This window comes from Podarcis melisellensis, assembly GCF_964234715.1.
Source record: "Podarcis melisellensis genome assembly, chromosome: 14".
NCBI lineage: Eukaryota > Metazoa > Chordata > Lepidosauria > Squamata > Lacertidae > Podarcis > Podarcis melisellensis.
The window spans coordinates 14459387-14484575 of record NC_138546.1 but is presented as its reverse complement, the minus strand read 5'-3'; the positions used below and the strand labels follow the sequence as shown (position 1 = coordinate 14484575).

The 25189-nt window shown below is 42.9% G+C and overlaps 1 protein-coding gene across 1 annotated transcript; it reads right to left on the bottom strand.

Moving 5' to 3' along the window:
* Positions 1–307: 307 nt before the first annotated feature.
* Positions 308–25188, bottom strand: LOC309356241 (vitellogenin-like; the record flags this gene model as incomplete). Its single annotated transcript, XM_081887514.1, has 13 exons — positions 308–459; positions 3743–3901; positions 5066–5210; positions 5844–5996; positions 6744–6926; positions 8192–8357; positions 9693–9796; positions 19352–19491; positions 20327–20519; positions 21312–21449; positions 23004–23169; positions 23526–23596; positions 25165–25188. 13 exons carry the CDS (start codon positions 25186–25188, stop codon positions 308–310), a joined length of 1794 nt encoding a protein of 597 aa, XP_081743640.1.
* Position 25189: the final 1 nt, after the last annotated feature.

The window sequence follows — 25189 nt, the reverse complement described above, 5'->3', positions numbered from 1 at the left end:
TTCATGGGGCCAACAGCAGATGGTGCTACAAATTACACTGGGATTACAAACTGAGCTCTCACAGCTGCTGGGCCATCACAGCAGCATTGGATGGTGGGGAGGAGGGAACTGGAGATGTTTAAACAGATGGATTTTCTTTTTTGACCAACCACTTATTTGCTAATGTTTTAAATTCTGATTTATGTAGAATTGTCTGGTTTTATTTATATTCGGATATATTTTATGGAAGTGCAAATTGTGAACATTTAGATCTGTCAATAAAAACAAACTATAAACAAATCCTATTCATGCAAACTGCTCACAGAATTTAGCTATCAGTATGTTTCAGAGGGGAACTTGCCTCCAGGAGATTGATAGCCCGTCCCAGTGCGTGGATGGTCAAATTCATTGCTATTGAGCGTGGGATGAAAGACGCTGGTGAAAAGATGAGCCGGGTCTCGACGTTTGCGCTCGCAGCTGCTGCAAAGTGAAAATGTCAAGATACCTGGTCAGTCAAAAGCTTTGTCACAGTTTGGTTGAGGTGGTTGGCTGTACCCATGGGCTGTCCCACTACAAGGCTGCAGAGTGCCTTTTCTTTTCTTCATTTGCTGGCTTGGGATAGCTCAGTTGGTAGAGCATGAGACTCTTAATCTCAAGGTCGTGGGTTTGAGCCCCAAGTTGGGTGAAAGATTCCTGCATTGCAGGGCGTTGGGACTACATGACCCTTGGGGTCTCTTCCAACTCTACAAATCTATGGTTCTATTATTCAGATGCTGCTCTAGCCACAATAACAAAGTTGTGCAAAAATGTTCCAACATGTGTAACCACAGTCCGTCAGTAAAGCAGAATAAGTGCTATGTGAGCTAAATCTTAGGGCAAACAACTATTCCAGTAACCTGCTGAAATATTGCTTTGAGCTTTTTGTAATTTTTCACTATGTTTGAGGAAGTTAATAATTGTTTTCTGTGTGACATTTACTGTACAAATATTATACGAAAATAAAATAAAATTGTCCAGTAGCACCTTAGAGACCAACTAAGTTTGTTCATGGTATAAGCTTTTGTGTGCATGCACACTTCTTCAGATACGAAGAAGGGCCAGCAGTGCCCTTCAGCTCTCTCTATTGGACAAACAGGCCAAACCCTACACCAAAGGATAAATGGACACAAATCTGACATCAGGAATCACAAAACAGAGAAGCCAGTAGGAGAACAGTCTCCTAGGACATTCAACACAGGATCTCAAAGCAGCTGTCTTATTACAAAAGAATCTCAAAAATAGACTTGAAAGAGAAGTTGCTGAATTACAACTTACTACTAACGTGGGTGGCACTGTAGTCTAAACCACAGAGCCTAGGACTTGCCGATCAGAAGGTCGGTGGTTCGAATCCCCGCGATGTGGTGAGCTCCCATTGCTCAGTCCCAGCTCCTGCCAACCTAGCAGTTCAAAAGCACGTCAGAGTGCAAGTAGATAAATAGGTACCGCTCTGGTGGGAAGGTAAACGACGTTTCCGTGCGCTGCTCTGGTTCGCCAGAAATGGCTTAGTCATGCTGGCCACATGACCCGGAAGCTGTACCCCGGCTCTCTCAGCCAATAAAGCAAGATGAGCGCCACAACCCCAGAGTTGTCCGCGACTGGACCTAACGGTCAGGGGTCCCCTTACCTTTACGAAACTGAAAACTATGGAGAGACCTGGTCTGACTAGAGATATTGGATTCTTGTCTCATTGCATATGCTAAAGTTATTTTTGGTCATCTGCATACTATCCCTTGCTTTTTCCTGTAGGACTAATTGCAGTCGTTAACAGTCATCAGGTTTACCATACTCACTGAGCCATCACCCATCTCCTACTACCCTTCTGAGAAAACCCCACCCTCCACCCTCCCACTATATATAAGGGTCTAGTGACTTCTGTTTCAGTGTATCTGAAGAAGTGTGCATGCACACGAAAACCCAGAACAAACCTAACTGGTCTCTAAGGTGCTACTGGACATTTTTTATTATTATTTCGACTGTGTCAGACCAACACGGTTACCTACCTGAATCAAATATTATATACTTTGTTTCATGCTCAGAAGACTCCTTGTCACAAATGTGGTAAGGGGCCTCTCCCTGGTGCACTTTTGAATAAAGAGGAGCTTCAGGCATGTGATGCAAAAAAAATAAAAATAAAAATTGTCTTGCGGTTTGATTTCCACAACACTTTGTACAGGGAAAGCCAGAGGTTTTCTACATAGATCCAGAAGCAAGAATTGGCAGGTGGGTCACTGTTGTTTACTGGGAGAGAGACAGGGAGCACTGGTTCGGCTTCACCAGTGTATCTGCAACACACTGATCTCTCCACTGCTTTGCCCCTTCCCCTCCTGGTAGGCAGAAGGGACTCACCTGCCAGGGAGCCAGCGAAGCAGCTCTGCCTCACCTGTCAGCTTCTTCCAGGACACATTCCAGCCTTGCAGTCAATGAGGGTTTGGGGTGGGGCTGTTGCATAGCTGTCAACTTTTCCCTTTTCTTGCAAGGAATCCTATTCAGAATAAGGGAATTTCCCTTAAAAAAAGGAAATGTTGACAGCTATGGGCTGTTGAGGGGCACAGCCTGTAGGCACTAGAATTGGGAAGAAAGTTAGGCCAACCCACCTGCTTGTTTTCATTGTGGAGGGATTTATTTTGTATCCTAATGGGTCTGGGGGTTGAGCTGAACTGTTCAGCTCAGTGATTAGGTTGTTGGCCAACAAAAGAACTTGCTTAAGTGGTCAAATCTGCCAAACAAGTCTGGCTTTGTTACTTATAAGGGCTGGCCATTTGTTGCCATAGGAGCTAATGGCTGGAGACCCTTCTGGGAAAAGAGCGCTTTTTGAGGAGGAAGAAAGTAATCCCCATTTGGGAAGGAGGATTACTTCCCCCCTCCATCCTCCCAGCCTACAGAGAGGGCTAATGTAGGTTTATGTGTGAACAGAGGCGTCGAATAAGAAGCCACATTGAAAATAGAACAGCACACAAAATGAGCTGAGACCAAAAGGACTGAGTTGCTCTCTGTCAGGAACTGAAGGTTCTGGTAGTTCCCCTTGATACCTAATGAGGAGCAGAGAAGAAGTGTCTATATTACAGAACTCTGGGAAGCTTCTGGTTACTTCACTGAAAGGGAAAAAATAAGTCGAATCTTTAGGGTGGGGGAAGCTATGACTGTTTGAAGTGGTATACCACTTATTTAAATGTATAGTGTTGTGCCCTTATGTTTGATCTAAGAATATACTGCGCTGATCTATAACAGTGGGCATTCACAGATTATTATTTTTTTGTGGGGAGGGGTTAAAGTAAAAAAAAAGAGGATGATTTCTCACAAATATCTTTTTGTCCAGGCTTTCCCTGATTCTATTTGATGTATTTGTATCTGCAAATTCCTGTTTTATATGCTTTTAGGTTGTACCAATAACAACAAAAACATTGTACACTGCTTGGAAATGTTTTAAAAATATGAATGGGTTTATCAATACTCATAAATAAATGAATGCATGAGTTAATAATAATAATAAATGAACGAATTAAATTAAATTTAGAAATGAGAATAATAGTGTCTGTACATTTTGCCCTATATCTTAGGTTCTTTAAATGCTAGAAACCTACTATTTTTTAAAATGAAATTAGAGGATCTGGGGGTTATTGTTCATCTAAATGCTTGTGGTCTGATCTACAAAGTTAAAATTGAAGGAGTCATTGATCACTCATTCATTGTGAAGTCCATAAGGTACAGATGTTTAAAAACCTACCCGAGTGGAAGGTAACATCTGAATATGAAGAAAACTTCCATGTCTCCCCCTCAAATTCTTTGTCAATGATGTCATTAGGAAGGGAATTTTTAAGATGCTGCTTCAGCGGGTCATCTGTTTCCAGAAGTTCAGAGAGGTGACGCCAGACAAAGGAACCCACTTAAAATCAAATAAGAGACAGGTGTAAACCTAAAGAACAGGTGGGGTTGGGGAAGACATAAGCAAAACCTGCAATGTATTCTCAGATCCTAATAAGAGTTAGGAAACCAGGAAGCTGCTGAATCATTATATTGAATCCTACCATTGTTCCATCCAGCTTAGTATTGCATTGAACCTGCAACCTTCTGCCTGCAAAAGCAGATGACTGACCCACTGAGCTATGGCCCTTCCCTCTCCTTTTGAAGGTTCCACTTCACCCTCCTCCAGGGAGGCCACAGCATCCTCTCCCTCTTTCCATTTTTCTTCTCCAAGTGCCTCTCAACATTCAATGGCTACTGGGCATGCTCAGCCCTCATTGGGCTGCTGCTTCCCCCGCCACCCAGGGGTGGGCTATTTTTAATTTTTTATTACTTTTGCAAACCTCAGAGTTACTCTGGGCACTCCTATACCTTCATTTTGTTCCTTATTAGTTCCAGCCGGACTACATATCTATTAGTACTCACCACCTGAGTTTTCTATTAGATGTAGTAACCAAGATCTGAACTTCACCATCAACCTGGAGTTCAGGGGCCAGCAGTACGAGTTGTTGTGTTCAGTGGATTACTGGATGCATGAAGCCATCTGGGCATTTTTTCACCTCTTCCATCTGACCTTGCACACCCAGAGCTTACCCTCTCTGCCATCCTGCTTCTGTTGAAGCACTGCTAATTCATTTACTTATGTACAGCGGTACCTTGGTTCTTGAACTTAATCCATTCCGGGAGTCTGTTTGACTCCCGAAACTGTTTGAAAATCAAGGGGCAGTTTCTGATTGGCTGCAGGAGCTTCCTGCAACCAATCAGAAGCCATGAAAGCCGTGCTGGATGTTCGGCTTCCGAAAAAATGTTTGCAAACTGGAACACTTACTTCTAGGTTTGCAGCATTCAGGAGCTGATTTGTTTGGGAGCCAAGCCATTCAGGAACCAAGGTACCACTGTAGTTCCTTGTTGCTACAACTCTGGGCCAGCAAGGAGAGTCAGTGCAAGAAGCTAGGGGGAAACAGGCAGGATCCCTCACCTGAATTGCACCTCATTTTAATAAAGTACACAAGAAAAACCCTTCTCAGAATTCCCTTGGGTAGCAGTGACCAGGCTGAGGCTCAATATTTCAATGGTTGCACCTTACCTTGGCTGGATTTCTCCTCCTGCAAAGTCCATTTAACTTGGTGAAATAATTCTTCACTTGGACATTTCATGGCCATGAGATAAGAAGCTATTCTTATTTCTACATCCTCATTGTAGGCTTGATACAGACGGACTAATGTAGCATGCTAAAAAGGAAGCAAGCAAGCAAGCAAAAGAAACAGTTCGGTTCCTCTGGGAAAGGGCCTTCTCTGTGGCTGCCCCTAAGTTTGGTGAATGCTGAAGATAATAATAATAATAATAATAATAATAATAATAATAATAATAATAATAATAATTTATTACTTATACCCCACCCATCTGGCCGAGCTTCCCCAGCCACTCTGGGCAGCTTCCAATCAAGTGTTAAAAACAATACAGCATTAAATATTAAAAACTTCCCTAAACAGGGCTGCCTTCAGATGTCTTTTAAAGAGAAGATAGCTACTTATTTCCTTCACATCTGAAGAGAGGGCGTTCCACAGGGTGGGTGCCACTACTGAGAAGGCCCTCTCTGGTTCCCTGTAACCTCACTTCTCGCAATGAGGGAACCGCCAGAAGGCCCTCGGTGCTGGATCTCAGTGTCTGGGCTGAACGATGGGGGTGGAGACCTCTTTACCTTGGCCTTTGACATCTGAGAGGTGTGCATTTTAGGACCCGCCTACCACCATCCCTTTTGACATGCTGCCCCAACCTGGTTCTCAGCCGCATTGTGTACATCTTATTTTACCATGATACAGAGGCCAAAAATAGCACAGGAAAGCCAACCGCATGCCACCTACATTGGCTGCACAAGGAACACGTCGGAAGGCCTCTATGGCAGCCAGTCGGATTTCTGTAGGGTTGCTTTTCAGCATCGCACAGGAACTCAGGATGGGCACAAGATGTGCTGCTGCAAGTCCTGCATTTCCAATTGCTTTCAAAATTAGTTCCACCTGAAAATTCAAAATGAAGTTGAAATAAAGTGCCTTCTTTTAAAAAATCATTTATATCGCCCTCTCTCCCCCTAAGCAGATCAGAGCACTGCACAGCTAAAACTGTTATGGTAAACCACGGATTCCCCAATTTCAATTAGCTGCAGTTTAATTTGTACACCTGAACCCTAAACTGTGTCTAAACTTGCCTACAGTTTATTGAAACAAGCCAGCTTCATAAACCGTGGTTTGAAGTTGGCTTCTTTCCAACAAACCATAGTTAAAATTAACCAGAGTTTGTTGGGTTGGGATTATTGAAACAAGCCAGCTTCATAAACAGTGGTTTGAAGTTGGCTTCTTTCCAACAAACCATGGTTAAAATTAACCAGAGTTTGTTGGGTTGGGATTATTGAAACAAGCCAGCTTCATAAACAGTGGTTTGAAGTTGGCTTCTTTCCAACAAACCATGGTTAAAATTAACCAGAGTTTGTTGGGTTTGGATGATGCTGCAAGCAGCAGTTAAGAATGCAAGGGGAAACCTTGAAAGTCCTCGGGACAGAGATGCTGGAGGATGAGCGGAAGAAGGAAGAACGTGAGCCCTGTAGGAGGCCATGGCTTATCATGGCTGCCATCAAAAACGGAACTTCAAAATCTGGATATTCACCTATTTTCAATAGGTGACATTTCAGTTCAACTAAAGGCTGAACAAGACATGCTGATAAAGTGAAAACAGAAGCTGATCTTTCAAGTTGCTTCAGAACTACCTACCTGGCTGATACCTACTGACTCATGCAAGGTACATTGTCTTCCCAGGTATCCCTCCAGAATCCGCATAATGCCCCCAACGGCAGGCTCATGGTCACAGTCATTTCTCGTGGAACAGAAGTGATTTACCAGGGCAGTTATTCCTAAAAAGGCACTCTGTCTCCTTCGTGGTGACTGTAGCATAGGCTGGAAATACGCATAAAAACAGGTTTGTGATTACAGTAAATCAGGGATGGGCAGACGTCAGGCTTGTGAAATCTACTTTAATTCGAAACTCAAGGCCCACCGACTGGATCCAGGTATGAAATAATGGCTCAGGGAACAACGTAGAATGCAGGAAGATGGTGCTTCACACCTAGCTCAAGAATTTCATTGTGGAAGAAGGACTCAGGTCCACTGTCCCATCACACAATATCCACTCCTGTTTTCTCCCCAGACCTGTCTTCATCTCAGCAGCTGAATCTGTTATTGCTGTTAAGTAATTGGGAGTGAGAACCTACAGTATTGGCGACCCATCGCACATCAGCCAGACTACATGGCTGAAGCTGTCCTTTTTGGTTTTCTCTCCACTTCTCATTTTTCAAAGATTGAGAGTTCAGTTCCCCACATTTCCACAGCAGTTTGTACGTTAAAAAAAAAAATTATCATGGAAATTCATCAGTGTTTTAGTGCAAATTTCTCATAATATACACAACTTTTGCATGGAATTTTGCCTCTAAAAATGTACACATTTTTGCAAAACGCTGCCCCCAATACAATCCTTTGTTGTATGCTGCTTTCACTAATGTGTGCATTACTGTGCACACCTTGCACAAGGGTATGCATTTCTGAAGATAGGATACAGCTGGAGAAACGCACTCCAAAATTTGGAGAAATATGAATTTCAAAAGATGGCTTCGTTTTGGTTTGCATGTTGTTTCAGAATGTGCAAATCAGGGAGGTTCACCTTTAAATGTGAAGGTGGATTTGGTTTCTTCCCCATCCCTACACTTGCACCTTGTATATGGATGGTGCTGTGCACATCTGTGACAATCCATCATGACAACCAACCAATGGGAACTGCAACAAAATGTTGCAGGGCGAAGCGCTGCTCTTCAGAACTCCAGCCAAGTGTGAATTGAATCAGTCCACCTTTAAATGCAAACATAACTATATTTCTTCCCCATCTCTATCTTCAGTTATCCACCCCAATTCCAAGACCATAGCCCAGGGTGTATGTCCCATTCCATACATATGCATACAGTGCTTCTACAGAAATAGGGATGATTCATAGAATCACAGAATTGTAGAGTTGGAAAGGGGTCACAAGGGTCATCGAGTCAAATCCCCTGCAATGCAGGAATCTTTCACCCAAAGTAGGGCTCAAACCTGCAACCCTGGGATTAAGAGTCTCATGCTCTACAGACTGAGCTATCCAATGTGACTCAGCTAAATTTCACTTCCGTGCTTACAGCCAGAGCATCAATCATGCCTGCAGTAGGCTCAGGGATGAAGGAGAGGGACCAAAGGAATGATTCCATCTTGTCCTCGTCTACTTCTTCAGAGACGATCATCTCTTTCATCAGGACCACACAGGCTTCGGTGGCACAGGAGGGGAGCGCGTCCACTAGAGGTTGCCTGAAAGGAACCCAAAAAGAAAAGCACATCTGATTTGACCCAAGAGGAACGTAGAAAGTTGCCTTATAATGAGTCCCACGATTGATCTATCTAGATCAGTACTGCCCACACAGACTGGCAGCAGCTCTCCAGGGTTTCACGCAAGCATTTCCACCAGCCCTACTTGGAGATACCAGGGATTGAACCTGGAGCTTTTGCAGATGCTCTACGACAGAGCTACAGCATAGTCAGGATGGAAATAAATATATAGTTTTGAAGTAGCTGTTTTTGTTGCTAGTTGCAGAAACATTGGGTTGCATTCAATTAAATTTTAATCAGAGTAGACACATTGAGATTAATGGACCTAAGAACATCACGACCCTTAATTCCAATGGGTTAACCTGAATAAAAGTTAGTTGAACACACCCCATTGGCTGTTATCTTTTTCCAGAAATCTCTAAGGTGGGTGGGTCCCACAGAATGATCATGGTTCTTCCTTGAGAATGTCACAACTCTTGCTGCTGCTGTTCTTCAACCACTCTGTAGGAATAAGTGGGCAAGCATTCTCCAAGCAAGCTGCTGACTAGCTCTTCAGAGGCTCCTTTTATTTGCAGAAGTCAACAATTGGAAACAGTAGTGAAACCACCCTGAACTTAACGTATATCCATCTAAGCACATTTCCAGCATTAGCAAATACACATGTCAGCAGGTGTTTCCCTAAGATGTTCTCCTCGATACTTGATTACGTCTGTGTCCCCGGTCATGCTCCAGCCAAGCGTTATGTCTAGTAAATAAATCTGTGAGAGGACAAACAGTCAGGGGAAAACCCCTGTTTTCTAGGCAAGAAGGCAGAAGGTCAGGGAAAGCAGGCGCAATGCTCCTTGACATACTGTTGCATGTCTGATGAGAGGTTTGCCTTTGCAAAACGGAGCGTTACCTCCACACACTCCTTCACAGCTTGTATGTTGAGTGGATGAATAATTTTTTAGGCCAATTTTCAGCAACCTAGTATAGTCCACAAACATCTGGAGGGCAAGCCCCACCCCCCCTGGCCATTGGTCATGTGGACAGGAGCTGATGGGAATTGCAATCCATCAACACTGGAAGATCACCAGTGATGGCTGTGTAAATCATATGCAGTCCTGTGTCCCTTCTTAGAACTTCTTTTTGCCAATGGATAAGTGACTGCCTCAGGCAACACAAAATACTAAATACACAGGGGTGGTACGAGTTGTAGTCCAATACAACTGGAGGGCAACAGGGACGGACAGCCTGGGTGAAAGGGACAGAAAAGCTCTTGGAACTCAGAGCTGGCAAATCTACCTGGAACAAACAGCCATTTTGAAGCTGTCTTACCAGTTGCCTTGACACTTCGATGAAGATCCCTGCCACAGGCTCAGCAAGGCACCAGCAGAGAGAAGCCGAAGTTCAAACACCAATGCCATGAACAGGTTGGCAGACTAGAAGGAAAGGAGGACAGAAATCTGCTTCACATGTCTGATCAACTGAACTGGTTGTCTTCAGCTCTGAAACCATCACCAAAGCTTTCAGGATCTCTGCCAGAGACGGTGGCATGGATTTTCTTTTATATATCTATATCTATATCTATATCTATATCTATATCATCTATATCTATATCTATATCTATATCTATATCTATATCATCTATCTATCATCTCTCTCTCTCTCTCTCTCTCTCTCTATATATATATAATTATATTTTTTACAAATTAAAGGCTACATTCAAAGTCTTAAGTAATAAAAAGGTAAGTAAACAAAGAATTATGGTGCTGGAGGAGACTCTTGAGAGTCCCATGGACTGCAAGAAGATCAGACCTATCCATTCTTAAGGAAATCAGCCCTGAGTGCTCACTGGAAGGACAGATCCTGAAGCTGAGGCTCCAACGACAGAGGAGGAGATGGTTGGACAGTGTTCTCAAAGCTACCAGCATGAGTTTGACCAAACTGCAGGAGGCAGTGAAAGACAGGAGTGCCTGGCGTGCTTTGGTCCATGGGGTCATGAAGAGTCGGACACGACTAAATGACTAAACAACAACAAACAAAGATTCACCCGAATCTCTGGACTTCCTCCCACCCTTTCGTGGGTTCCATCTCTAGTCCTTTTCTGTTGCATATTTAAAGTCACTCCCATTTTTTAATTATCCCATATAAGACTAGTTCTTGTTACACTACAAGTGTTATTCAAATCCTGCAAAGGAGTTCAGTTGTTTACAGTGGTCTCCAAGGTGAATTATGAATCCGCCCCCCATCTTGCTTGGATTTTCATCTTGCCTGAGTCGGAGGTGCATAGCTTTCGATAGACCGAGATGTTGTTTGCTACTAGTATGCATCCAGTTATAGGAGGTTGTGGTGTGGTGTGCCTATTCTATATATTGGGATATATATTTCTATGGTCCACCTAATCTCGTGGTTGCAATTTGTTGTAATTTTTAACATATTTTAAATTGTTGTGGCTCACCTTAGAACCTTGGGATGAAGGGCAGGCTATTAAATTAACAACAACAACAACAAAATAAATAAATAAATAATAGAATTGTTGTGTTGGAAGGGACCCCAAGGGTCATCAAGTCTAATCCCCTGCAAAGCAGGAATGTATATAGTGAATGGTAGGTGTTTTGTATGATTAAAAGATGGTAGAATGTATTAATGCTTATACTTTTAAATGTATTGTGAGCCACATGCCTTTGTATAATAAGCAACTAAGTAGACAGCACAAATGAAAGGCAGAAAAAGCTAAGAAACAAGCAAAGCAAGAGGGATTCTTCCTGAAATACTTTTGTACATGGAAAGCAACTGAAGAACAAAAATATGGCCTTCCAGACATGCAACCAACATAACCACAGAAACCCCAACAAGCTGACTGCAAAAAACTGGTCTCTTTTCTCAGTCCTAATGCTTTGGGGGATTTTAAAGGTAGCACCTTACAGTAGATGCTTCTAATCATTCTATTTTACTAATAAAAAATAATTGGGGTGAGTGGGTGGGAAACCTACTTACTACCCTAAATATTTATTTTTCCTCTTCCTCGGCCTGTGGAACCTCTGTAATTCCAGCCAAAGTCTAAACACTGCAATCGACCCAGCTGCTCCCTGGAGGGAAGCAGCCATCTAAAAGACTTGCATTTGACATTGGGAAGGCCGTGGGATGAAAGAAAGGACTAATTGAAGAGGTCCTTCTGGCTTATTTCCTGATAAAAAGGATATTGGTTGATATTCAACAGAAGCACTTATTCCCTTCAAAGATCGCTATTTATTGACTGCCAGATGCCAGTGCTTCTAAGTGACGCAGCGGAGGCAGAGTTGGAAATGAAACCAGAAAAATGAATCTAGAACTGCACATGTGTGTGTGTGTGTGTGTGTGTGTGTGTGTGTGTGTGTATATATATATATATATATATATATATATATATATATATATATATATGGAATTCTGTTCAAGTGTAACTTCCTCCCACCCACCCCTGATGTCCTGGCAAGGATGTTAGCAAAGTGCAGTCAAATTGCTTGCTCTCAATTCCTTTGAATTCTGTCTTCAGTGGGAATGGGCAAATCTGTCAAGCTTTGGTTTCTCTGTTTCTTATTTTTAATTCGCATTTCCACATCCACTTGCATAGAGGGGATGTGTGTGTTTTCATGAAAATTCACCAGCATTTTAAGGCAAATTTCTCTCAACATGCACATTGTTGATGCATTCTTCCAAAACAACAACAATTGTGTTTATTAAATTTGTATACTGCTCTTCATCTGAAGATCTCAGGGCAGAAAAATGCAAAATGAGAACACAAATTACAAAATGAAGCAAAATAAAAAACAAATCGATAACCCCTCTCCCACAAAGAGGTTTAAAAAGCCATTAATCTAATTTATAATTACAACTGCAAGATGTAAGAGAATCCTTGGTGGAAGTGCAAAATAAAAGGAGATAAAAGATAAAAGGAGAAAAGTATCTCATTGTGGAGGAGAAGCAAAGAGATGACATGTGACTTCATCAAAGATTCTCCTGATAAAGTGATTAAAACATCAGGAAGCTGGTGTAATTTCTTCATTTTGGAGGAAATTTACCAAACTGTTTGCAAGACTTTGTGCAAGCAAAGGAGTGTGATAAGAAGACTTTCAACTTTCCAAGTCACAGCTTGTTGCTGTTATTAAAATACTTCGCTTGTAATAGTGCATTTGCAGGATAATAATGCATTTTTGTAAGTTGTTTTCACTAACATATGCATTGCCCCCCAGGATATGCACTTTTGTACACATTACCTGGCTGCAGAATTGAATTGCACAAATTTGGATAAGTCTGAATTTTGAATGATGGCTGTGTTTCTGTTTGTTTACTGTTTTGCGAAGGAAATACAGTGGTACCTCGGGTTAAGTACTTACTTCGTTCTGGAGGTCCGTTCTTAAGCTGAAACTGTTCTTAACCTGAAGCACCACTTTAGCTAATGGGGCCTCCTGCTGCTGCTGCTGCGCTGCTGGAGCACGATTTCTGTTCTCATCCTGAAGCAAAGTTCTTAACCCGAGGTAATATTTCTGGGTTAGCAGAGTCTGTAACCTGAAGCGTATGTAACCTGAAGCATATGTAACCCGAGGTACCACTGTAGTCTCACCTTTAAATGCATACTGAATCAAATTTCTTCCCCATTCCTAATCTTCAGGCAAGATCCCTAATCTTCAGGCAATTCTCTTTGATTTCATAGAACCACACCTATGAAAGTACAAGTGATCAATGAACCAGTTGTACCAGTTATCTTCAGTTGCTTTTAAGGATGGAGCCTTAAGGAGACTGGAACCAGTATTATTCAAAACTGCAAGCGTAAGTCAAAGAGTTTTTGGCAACACTGGATTTCCCCTTGTTTCTTGAAGGATTTCTCAGGCCCTGCTTGGGGTGAAAGCCCAGATGTGTGTTTGGTTGGAAGCTCTCCCATTCCAAGCTGGGATCCCCAAGAGTGTTCTGATTGGGTATGGCAATAATCTAGGTGGGCTGGTGCATGAGTCAGCACCATGGATAGTTCCCAGTGGAGAGGGGACCCACCATTGGGTGCATTCAAATTAATCAGAAGTGGGATGGGTTCACATTAAAGGTGGAGAGGGTTTGTTGGATGGCTGTGGGTATTATTTCACTTAAAATTGTGGTAGTCTTGTTGTATTTGGGGGCCCACCAGCTTGTTCTACTCAATGGGGGCCTTGACATCTGCCCCCCAGTTCCTACCCTGATGGGACCACTCTGTAGGCTTGTGCTGTCGGAGTAGCGAAAAACAGGAAAGTGTTGAAAAAGTCTTCCTGAAGTGATTAACCAGGGGAAGGTCTTCGTTTACTACCTTACACAAAGAGTCGGCTTCTTTTATTCATTCATTTATTTATTTTAAAATGTGGGAGGGGGGGCACGTGGAAAACTCTTGGCAGACCTCATCCAGAGTTGGCTGCAGATCATACCCGCAATTTTGTTGTTCTTGGAAACCACTCCTGAACGCTCCTTTTCCACAAACACTGAGGCGTTTTGTAAGCGAGCAGGGTGTTTACTGAAGAGGACTGCCTTTGGTAGGAACACACTTAATACCCCTGGGATCGTACAGCATTTTGCAAAGCTTGAGGGTCAGGAACCCAGCGCTTTCCCACTTTTGAACTTGAGCTGATCAAATCAGACCAATTGGTTCAGAATTTTTTGACTCATTGAAAAAAAAAAGAGATGCTTCTGTTGAAATACGGTAGGGCTGCCATACGTCCTAATTATCCAGGACATGTCCTAGAATTCACCTCCCAAAAGTGCATCCTGGATTATTTTTTTGGAAATCTAGCAAACTTCCTGGAAAATTTACTAGGGGTTAAATCTTGCCCAAAATGCTTTAAAAAAGTTCCAGAGCTCAAAAATTCTTGTAGCTTTTACTTTAAAAAGCTGAACAACTTGGGGGTTTGTCTAAATAAAGCTCAATAACTTTGGGGTTTTCCTTTACAAAGCTCAACAATTTTGGTGGTTTCCATTAAAAAACTCAGCAATTTTGGGGTTTCCTGGTTTTTACTTTTTCAAATATAGCAACCTAAATATGGCTCACTTTTATTATCTATTGGTGGGAACAAAGAACAGGGAAATACGAAACCATGCTTTTTGTTCAGAGTGCTTTGAAGCCAGATTGAATTTATTTAACCGTAAACAATCCTAAAAGAGACCAAAGCAATATATTGGTTTTGAATTATTTGTCTATTGCACCAGAGAGACTATTTTGTTGAAGATGTTTACTGCATGATACAAAAGAGATTGACTGCTTGTTGTTGTTTAGCAATTTGTGTTATGATACTGATGTGGATTTCTGTGTTTATACAATTTTTATTTGTATATATGTTTTGTAAAAAGAAAAAATGCAAAAAAAGAAAATATGCCCTTTATCAATTGAGCTGCACCAGGACTGGCTCTGCATCCCAGATGTTTGTCAGTATTGAAAAGAGTCTGCATGGAAAAAGTTGTCTCCAGTGCTGGTTTTTAACCCTAGTCTGACTAGCTCATATTGCAGTATTTGTTTCCCCTTCTTATACTCTCTCAGGATTGTAAGATACAAGGGGTTGTATCTGAAATTAGTATTATTACAGGTAAACAAGTCGCTTTGGACCCTACCCATTTTTGATGGTGCTACTGCAGCTTTTATTAGTCAACAAGTAATTTTACGTCTGCTGATCACCACCTATTTTGTGATCTCTCAAGGATAGAATAATAATAATTGCTACTCTTTGGATGTACAGTGGAACCTCAGGTTACATACGCTTCAGGTTACATACGCTTGAGGTTACAGACTCCGCTAACCCAGAAATAGTGCTTCAGGTTAAGAACTTTGCTTCAGGATGAGAACAGAAATCGTGTTCCAGCGGTGCGGCGGCAGCGGGAGGCCCCATTAGCTAAAGTGGTGCTTCAGGTTAAGAACAGTTTCAGGTTAAGAACGGGCCTCCGGAACAAATTAAGTACTTAACCTGAGGTACCACTGTATGGTTTTGAAAAGTCATGCTTATTGCCATCTGTGAAAAACTGGCCCATGTGCTTTCAGGGACAACGTGGACCCTTCATACTTTGACTCTGTTTGGGAAGTTGTTTGCGATTTATAAGACGAAATAATCTCATGCTTGGCACATTCCTACTAAATACGATTTTATCTGGCAACATTTATGAATACTTGATGTATTTTGTGTGAATATGAACCTTTTATTCCACCAGGGAATGTATTTTGCATGATTAAAAAAAATTTTTTTTTGCTAGCTCTTTTTCATCTTGCATTTTTATTCTCTTTGCCTTTATGACTGTTTTTGTTGTTAGGCTTTTTTTGTATTTGCAAATCTTGTTAAAAGGAAAATGGAAAAGGAGGAGAGGATGCCATCTTATTTATTTCTATATGATGTTTATGAATATCCCCCAAAGGAATGCAAGGCAATATAGAACTAGGCATGTGGGGGAAAGCCAGTTCAGTTTGCATTTAAAGGAGAATCTGCCTAACACCTTCCCTCCTGAATTTGACTTCTGGGTCTTTTCCAGCCCTACCTGGGCATGCCAAGGATTTAACTTGGTAACATTTTTTGCCAAGCCTGCATTCTATTGAGGGATGGGCAAACGTGTCCATTTTTTATTCTCTCCATTTTTCAAGTCTTAAGTAGCCATATCAGTTTATTGCTTTTAGAAGTCCTCATGTAAATTCAAAAGGACCTTAGTGTGCCAGCTTCTCCTAATGTACACATTTTTGCAGAACAGTTTCCCCTAATAAAATGCAGTCATAAAAATGCTTACAAAATGGGCTTTCTCACCGACATGCAATATAATTATGCACACTCTCCCCTTGTGTATTTGGCAGACGTTGCACAGATGGAGAATTGCACTGCAAAATTCAGAGACTGCTCAAATGCCAAAGGATGGCTCAGTTTCAGTTTCCGTATTGTTTTGGAAACTGCAGATCAGGTAGGTCGGCCTTTCAGTGCGAACAGAAATTAATTTCTCCTGCATCCTTTGCTCTGCTACTGAGCTACAACTCTTCTCTTAGTTACTGATGTGTCCTTTTGTCTCCTTGAAGGAACAGACAGAATTACCTTTCCCTGTATCAACTGGGTGTCATTTAGATTTTGGAAGGCACCGTTGCTAGTCTTCATATGGTAATTTGTGCATGCCTTTCAAGAGAGGCAAATTATTCATAGCATGCCTGTTTTGGTCCTGAACAGGCTATCTGCTGTTTTCAGTGCTAAGAGCATGTCCCCCCCCCCTGTATTATGGTGTCGGCTCCAACCCATCCACCCCCCTTTCCTTCATTCCTATCTCCTTCTCTCCAACCATCTTTTTAAAGCCCCCTGGTCCAGGAAGAGGCTGATGGGAAATGTCCACAGCACAGCCTGGGAAAACACATCCTTACCAGCCATGGATAGTCTTATTTGTCCCTTGCATTGTTTTGGCTTTGAATGGGGGCAAGATTATGCGCTACATTCAGGCGACAAAAAACCAGGGATAAATGCCGGGGGCGGGGCGGGGGGAAAAGCTCCCCGATTCTCATTCAGAGGAGGGAAAGCACGCCGCTCACCAGGGAGCCTTAGAGAGTTATTTCCAATGCCATTGTGCGAAGGGATTGGATTTAAATGCAGATTAAGCAATGGGGCGTTAAGGGGGCAGAAGTGTCCAGGCAGGGTAGGAAGTGGGAAGGAAGAAGCTGTCCAAAAGGGGAGAAAAGGAGGGGTGGGGGTAGGGGTGGGGAAATTCTTGTTTCAAAGATGGATGGTCTGATGGGTTGACAGTTCTCCAGAATGAAAGCCACTGTGCAGGCAGACAGTTTGGGTTTCCATCCACTTTGTTGCTGTTTGATTTATTTGGCTGGCCAGCTTTCTCTACAGGTGAATAAGGAAACTCATAGAATTGTTGGAAGGCACCCCAAAAGGGTCACCTAATCCAATCTGCTAAAATGCAGGAATCACTGAATAAGTGCGGCCCGTAAGAATGCGACCTGTTCAACCGCGTTGAACTAAAACTGCCATTAAAAACAACAACTCAATTCCTTGTCCTCGGTTACAAAATGAGCAGTGACCTTTGTTGTGTGTGGGTTTTTTTAAATAACACCTGTTTTTCCTTCATTTTGTTACGTTAGTAGTATGTTAGTAGTAGTAGTTGAGAAAACAGTTGCAAACCTCAAAAAAAGGAACAAGAAAAATGTTTGAATGAATAACACAATAAAGGATAAGTGTAAACAATGCCGCGGCACATTTGGATGTGGCATTGTGTTAAATTTCTCAGGCTATGTACAGATAACACTGTCCAGATTGGTGCTTCTGAGCATGTGGTGGTTAATAGAGAAGGCATAGGCAAACGCGGCCCTCCAGATGTTTTGAGACTACAATGCCTATCATCCCTGACCTGTTAGCTAGGGATGGTGGGAGTTGTAGTCCCAAAACATCTGGAGGGCCAAGTTTGCCTATGCCTGTAATAGATTGAGGGCACCATTCACTCTATGCTACACCGTAGACCAGAGGTCGTCAGACTAAGGCCCGCAGGCTGGATACGGCCCACCGGGCTCGTTAATCCGGCCCACAAACCTTGCGGACCCTGCCGCCCACTCGGTCAGTCCCTGAGCTAAACAGGCGCAGCACAGAAGCCTCGCCGTGCGGAGACTGACTTCCGCGACGCGGCACAGTTTTTGATTGGCTGCAGGAAGCTCCTGCAGCCAATCAGAAGCCACAGACGCCTCTGGGGCGCTGCCCCTTCCTTCCCGCTAAGGTGGCCAAGTGGGAGGAAACGGCCAAGCAGGAAGGAAGCGGCAGTGGCATGGAGGCTGCCTCTGCTGCCCAGGCCAGCGGCTTGGGCTCTGTGCCCCCCGAGACAGAGGACGTCGACTCTGCCAAAGATGAGGCAGCATCGGCGGTTGTGGCATTAGTGGCATTGTGGGGGGGCTTTTGGGAGGTGGTGGGTCCAGCCCCCCACAAGGTCTGAGGGACTGTGGACTGGCCCCCTCCTGAACAAGTTTGCTGACCCCTGCTGTAGACTGTATGAACCACCAAAGCAAATGTAGTTAGAGAAGCCTTCAGTGGCAAATGCTACCTTGGGTGTGTGTGTGTGTGTGAGAGAGAGAGAGAGAGAGAGAGAGAGAGAGAGAGAGAGAGGGAGAGAGGGGGGGAGGGAGTCTGGTTTGGACAGGTCTATAATGTTTAATACACCTAAATTTGAGTAGTGAAGGCTTCTCAACCTAGACAAAGTCACACGGGCTCCCTAGAGAGTTAATATCCTGTTATTCATGTAATTTTACTAATTGTATAGGACATGTTGTCATTTTTATTTTATGTTCACACGCTTCTGCTTGGCTACAACCTGTATTCTACATCTGCGCTCAGTGGGGTGTTGGGTTAGGGTAACTGTCGAGTGTGAGAAAGGGTGTGTTTGTGTATTTGGTTGCCTTATTAATAAATTTCAATAATACTCTCCGAAGCGTTCAACTCCAGCATATGTAAAACAGCTTTGAGGAGGGCCTTTTATGGTTAAGGTAGGAAATAAAACAAACACAAAAGAACTTAGACAAGACCTTCTGTTTTGTGACAATAGCTCTCAGAGGCTGGGCTAACAAAAGAATGATCATCAGATAACAGGCCAGGAGGGAATGTAACTCAGCACAAGTGACCCTGAATCTGTTTTTCTGATTGGAGCTATGGTCTCTAACAGTGACCTCTCAACCCAGGGACACATAGAGCATCGATGAAAAGTACATATTTATCTTGGGCCCCTTTGGAGCCAATACATCTCAGGGCTGATTCACACGACACTCTCACCCCAAACACAAATACAATTTGTCTGCAGCTAGATTCTGGTTCATGAAAGCTAATGCCATAATACATGATGGCTTTAAAAGAGGCTTGTGCAAATTATTGGACAACAAGGCTATCAATCTTTTTTGGGGGGCAGAGGAAGAGCACAAGAATTCCATTTCTCCAATGCAAGTGCCACATTTTCAACGCCAGCAATAACCAATAATTATGACAAAAAATAATATAATAACTTGCCTCGGAATCCGCTCTAGGATTCATACAAAGCTTCTGTAGAATTTTGGAGACCACTGCCACCTCATCCTCCTTTCCCGGCCATCGTGCTGTTTTTCCCCTTTCATATAACAGGCTGCTCTCGTAGATATCCTTGGTGTCTACTGCAGAAGTAAAACCAAGCAATGGGGAACAATTGAAACACAGTCATCACTCTGAGGCCTTCGGAAAACCACCAGAAAGGCAACTGAGCTCTCAGCTTCAGTCCTCCCTCCCATCATGATTTGCAATATATTACATCATCATACACATTTTTTTTTGTTAGCATTTGGGAATATTGGCAATTTACCATTCCTTTTAGTGCAAATTTCTGCTAATCTAAAATACAAAACTGTGATTTCCCGCTCCCTTTAATATATGCACCTCTACACATGCTTTATCCAAGGATATGCTTTTCTGTAGACATGACTTGGCTGGAGAACAACAGCATTGCAAAATTCAGAAAAGTGCAGATTTCAAAGGATGGCTGTGTTTTACTTTGCACATTGCTTACAGAATCGCAAACTGAGTAAGTTCACATTTAAATAGTATCAACTTTCTCCCCCATCCCAAATGACATTGCAGCTTAATAAGTGGGGTAAAAGAAGTCTAATATCCCAAGCAAGGGCAGTTCAAAAGGACTTTCTATTAACTTGTCATTGCTTAGAGGCATTCACTAACCCAGGGTGGGTAAACATTTTCAACCCCAGAGCCACATGTGTGTGTGTGTGTGTGTGTGTGTATGTGTCACATGCCAGTGATTGGTGTTGGCACAAAAGTGGACATGACACACACACGCGTAAGAAGCTGTGATTTGCCTCCCTCTCTACCCAACCCAAGGTCATGATGGGAATGAAAATCACACCCTCTTTGCTCTTTAGATGATCAACCTGCAGAGAAGAGAGGTCACTTGGCTTGTGGATGGGGCAAATAAACATGGTAACAGGATCAGGCACCAACCTCTTTCATGTGCTGTGATTTTGGCTTCCGTTCGGAACAGTTTCATTGCCATCCGAGTCTGGGTTTTCACTCCGCTGCCCTTCATCCCAGGAGATGTAGTGAGATGAGACTCTATGCATTGGGATTCTGCCAGGATTCCTTCCTCAAACTTCTGAACACACTCAAGTTTGGAGGATATGAGCTGCTGATCAGGCTAAAACATAGGGATAGAGAGACGATCAAATGTCCACTTACGCCACATTCACACCATGCATTTATAGCACCATGATGCCACTTTAAACAGTCATGGCTTCCCCCAAAGAATTCTGGGAAAGTCATTTATTAAGGGTGTGGAGACTTCTCAGGAGACCCCACCCCTTTCTCATCACATAGCTACAGTTCCCAAGGTTTTCCCTGTGAAAAGGGTTTGATTGTTGAATCACTCTAAGAATTTTAGCTCTCTGAGGGCAACATGGGCCAACTAATACTCTCAGCACCCTTAACAAACTACACCTCTCAGGATTCTTTGTGTGTGTGTGAAAACCATGACTGTTTAAAGTGGTATGACAGTTCTTTAAATGCATACTACACATCAGGCCAAACAAGCTGGGTATTCCTCCAAATGTTGTGGTGCCATTTCAGTTTTAAAATGTACATTTTACAGGGAAAGTATGCACAAAAATACATATTTTGGGGAAAACGCATTTCAGGAAAAAAGTGCATACCATTTAAATGTAGATTTTTCATGTGGCTTTACGGAATTATAGAAAACAGGATGGGACAGGCTTATGACTGAACATTATGTGAAACTCACACAGAAATAAAAGAGCCTGATCTATTCCTACCTAGATATGAACCATTCCCCATGTGTCTACAGGCTCAACACAGTGAATTGCCTCTTGATAAATAGTTGTTTGTGTTTTTAACACATATAAGTTCTTGAGTAACAACATAGCTAGCTTCTTGAAAGAAATAGTGGAATTACAAGAGATTTAACAGTACTTACTGGTGCACTGGGCAAAGCAATGGACCTCAGAGAAGTGAATCCAGAAAAGCGGTGAGAACACAGGTTTAAATCTTTCGTCTTCAAAAGGAGAGGCCCTTTCTGCTGATATCTGGTTGGGCATTTCCCCAGGACATCCACCTAATTAACAATCACAAGACAACAAAAGGGAATTATTTTATTGGGCTCCAAAGTGCATGATAATTCGAACCTACAACCCAACAGAAGGTGCATTGGGTGGGGGGAGAGAGATAGATCTGCAGTGTCTTAGCCCTTTGAACTCTCCCTCCCACATACATCGGCCTTGCTTTTCCACAAAACCCCCCACAACATTTGCCTGACTAGAATGTGCTTGTCTGGACAAAGCATGGGTAGGCAAACTAAGGCCGGGGGGCCTTCTAAATCCGGCCCACAGATGGTCCAGGAATCAGTGTGTTTTTACATGAGTAGAATGTGCCCTTTTATTTAAAATGCATCTCTGGGTTATTTGTGGGGCATAGGAATTCGTTCATCTCCCCCCCCCCCCATATAGTCCGGCTCCCCACAAGGTCTGAGGGAGAGTGGACTGGCCCCCTGCTGAAAAAGTTTGCTGGCCCCTGGGACAGAGGATAGGGAGTCGTGTGTGAGTGTTTGTAGAATCCAACTCATTGTATAATGGTAAAATTTATATTTGTTGCTTCACCCACTTCTGAGCGAAAGAGCATCTCCATTTCATGGCCAATCTCAGTCTGACTGTGAATGAAACAAGAGGAAATTGCATAGTAATAGTGCTGTGCGAGACAGTGTGTGTCTGTGTGTGTGTGTGTGTGTTGTGTGTGTGTATACTGCCCTTCATCCAAAGATTACAGGGCACTTCACAGTATAAAATCACTTGGAAACAATTGCTTCCCATTGGCCTTTGAGACTGGTGGACATGTGTCATGGTGGTGACCCAATATATGTGGTGCCCAGTAATTATTTCTGGCTTGGTTGAACAATAAATGAACACTTAAGTCTGTTCCATAACTATCTATTATTTCTTAATGCTACGAATGACTGGTAATTTGTACTTTCATGGGATGAATTTACCATATATCATTGTATAGGCTAATTCACAGAATTAGAACGGTATCAAGCCACAGACGTCCCCCCTGTGTTGTGTTATGTGGATGCCATGTTAGGTGTTGCTCTGTTAATGTATGTGGATGTGAGTGTGGTGCTATGTGATGTTACGTAGTTCTAAAAGGGGCAAGAATGAGACTGGGGGGGAGGAGGGCAAGTTGACAGCAAGAGCCCCCCTCCCACTGGGCGGGTTGCAAGTAAGAAGGCAAACAGTTGAGGGCTGGCAGAAGGCAGACTGGGGTTGGTGGAGCAGTGCACATTTTTCCTAATGAACTAGTCTCCACTGTACAAAATTCACCAATATTTCAGACCAAGAGTATACAGTGGTACCTCGGGTTAAAAACTTAATTCGTTCCAGAAGTCCGTTCTTAACCTGAAACTGTTCTTAACCTGAGGTACCACTTTAGCTAATGGGGCCTACCACTGCCGCCACGTGATTTCTGTTCTTATCCTGAAGCAAAGTTCTTAACCCGAGGTACTATTTCTGGGTGAGCGGAGTCTGTAACCTGAAGCGTCTGTAACCTGAAGCGTCTGTAATCCGAGGTACCACTGTATACTGGACCAAGGCAGCTTCGAATGTTCAGAACTGCTCACCTCTTCCACGCTGCCATTGGTCGTTGCCACCAAGGATGCCTGAAGAGCACTGAGGATGCCACGCTTGATGTTGAGTGCCCAGATTGGCTCACTCCTTTTGGGGAAAATCTTTAGAATCTTTCCATTATGGTAGCAAAACCAAAGGGGATGCTGCTCCAGCGCTTCCCTGTAAAATAGAGAAGGGGAAGGTTTCTTGGTCCCCCCCCCTCTGGTGAAGTGATGTAAACTAACCACTTGCTTACAAATGATGTACATGAGAAGTCAATGGGCCAGTAAATATTCACATCTCTCACTCATTCAGATACTCTAGCTTGGTAGAAAACCAGCCCTCCCTAGGATACTGGGGGGAGTTCCACAACTTAGGAGCTGCCACAAATAATACCTTCTCATGGGGTCACCCACCCAAACTACTGATCTTAACACCTGTGGGGGTGGGTGCAGTCTTTCCAGTAAAGGCCATGTTGCTCCCAAGTTATTTTGCTCCCACAGCGAGGACTCGTTTTTGAGAAAGTCTTGTTTTACCTTAAACTTCTATTTTCTTTGTGCAGCCTCTCTTTGGACCCAGATGTCGTCTTGATCTGGATATCCTGCAACTGGGAACGACAACGACACTTGTTAAAAGGTTCTTTTAATTTTATGGCTAACTACAAGGGAGAAGGGTTGTGTGTGTGGGGGGGTGTTGGGATTTTGCAGACTGGTTGAACCTCTGGTGCTGGAGACCAGGAGAACTGGCCCAGTCGTGCTGCCCTTTCTCTGATGGAAGGGGGAATTTGGAGCTTTTCACAAGGAGAAATGAGGTAAGAGGGTGTTTCATCCTGGAACACTCAGGATGAAACGGTGAAATCTGCTATGATTAAATGGGCACAAGACGTTGGACATAACATTATGTTTGCTGACTGGGAACAGTTATGGACCACAGGTATGAAGTTTACGGCATGTAATGTCTTAAGAGAGAATATTATGAAAATGATTTACAGGTGGTACATGACCCCAGTCAAGCTTGTAAAAATTTATCATTTGCCCGATAACAAATGTTGGAAATGTAAAGAAAATGAAGGTACATTCTTTCACCTTTGGTGGACGTGCCCAAGGATTAAGGCTTTCTGGGAGATGATATATAATGAAATGAAAAAGGTATTTAAATATACCTTCCTGAAGAAACCAGAGGCCTTTCTCCTGGGCATGGTCGGCCAATTGGTGGCAAAGAAGGATAGAACTTTCTTTATGTATGCTACAACAGCAGCAAGAATACTCATTGCAAAGTATTGGAAGACACAAGATCTACCCACTCTGGAAGAATGGCAGATGAAGGTGATGGACTATATGGGATTGGCTGAAATGACTGGCAGAATCTGAGACCAGGGAGAAGAGTCGGCGGAAGTAGATTGGAAGAAATTTAAAGACTATTTACAGAAATATTGCAAAATCAATGAATGTTAGAATGATGTCGGATAGAAATTAAGTGGTTTCCAGCTGTAATGTTTTAAGAGAATATGGAAAAAAGGTTTAGAAGTAGGTTAAAGTTTATTGATAAGGATTTGCTGAACTTACAATTTGAATTTTAATACAAAAAAGGGAGGTATGAGGAGGTCTGGGAAGTAAGTTAAAGGGAAATAAGTTATGGAAAATTTGCGTGTTTTTAATTATTTTTATTTCTCTATTTTTGTTATTTTTGTTTTTGATTTTTATTGTATTAACATTGAAAATTCTAATAAATATCTTTTTTAAAAAAGAGGGTGTTTCGATGGTTCAGAGAGATAAATAATGCATTGTGTGATGGGTGAATTGCTCTCAACTCTCCTTGAGTATCACTTGCAACACTCCTTCACTTCATGGGAACGTTGGGATTGTAAAAACTCAACCCTTCAGGGTGAGTGGGGCTGCTCCCATCTGTGGAGGTGGGGCCTGGTTCTAGGTAACTATCCTGCACCCTTCTGTTGCTGCCAGTTCCTGAGTTGCCTCCTCCCTCAGCTGCCCACAACACTCCCTGGCCTCCATTGAGATTCTCTGCTCTCTTGGAGGTCAGGGGGAATAGCCAACATCATTGCTCCTTCTTCTGAAGTGACTGAGGATAAGGCACAAAGGAGAGAGCCCCCTTCCTCCAACCCCAGGTCCCACCAATCAGGCCCCGCTCTGTTTCTTCTTCCTCTTCCTGTTGTACTGGAGCCTGGGGACCAAGCTTCATA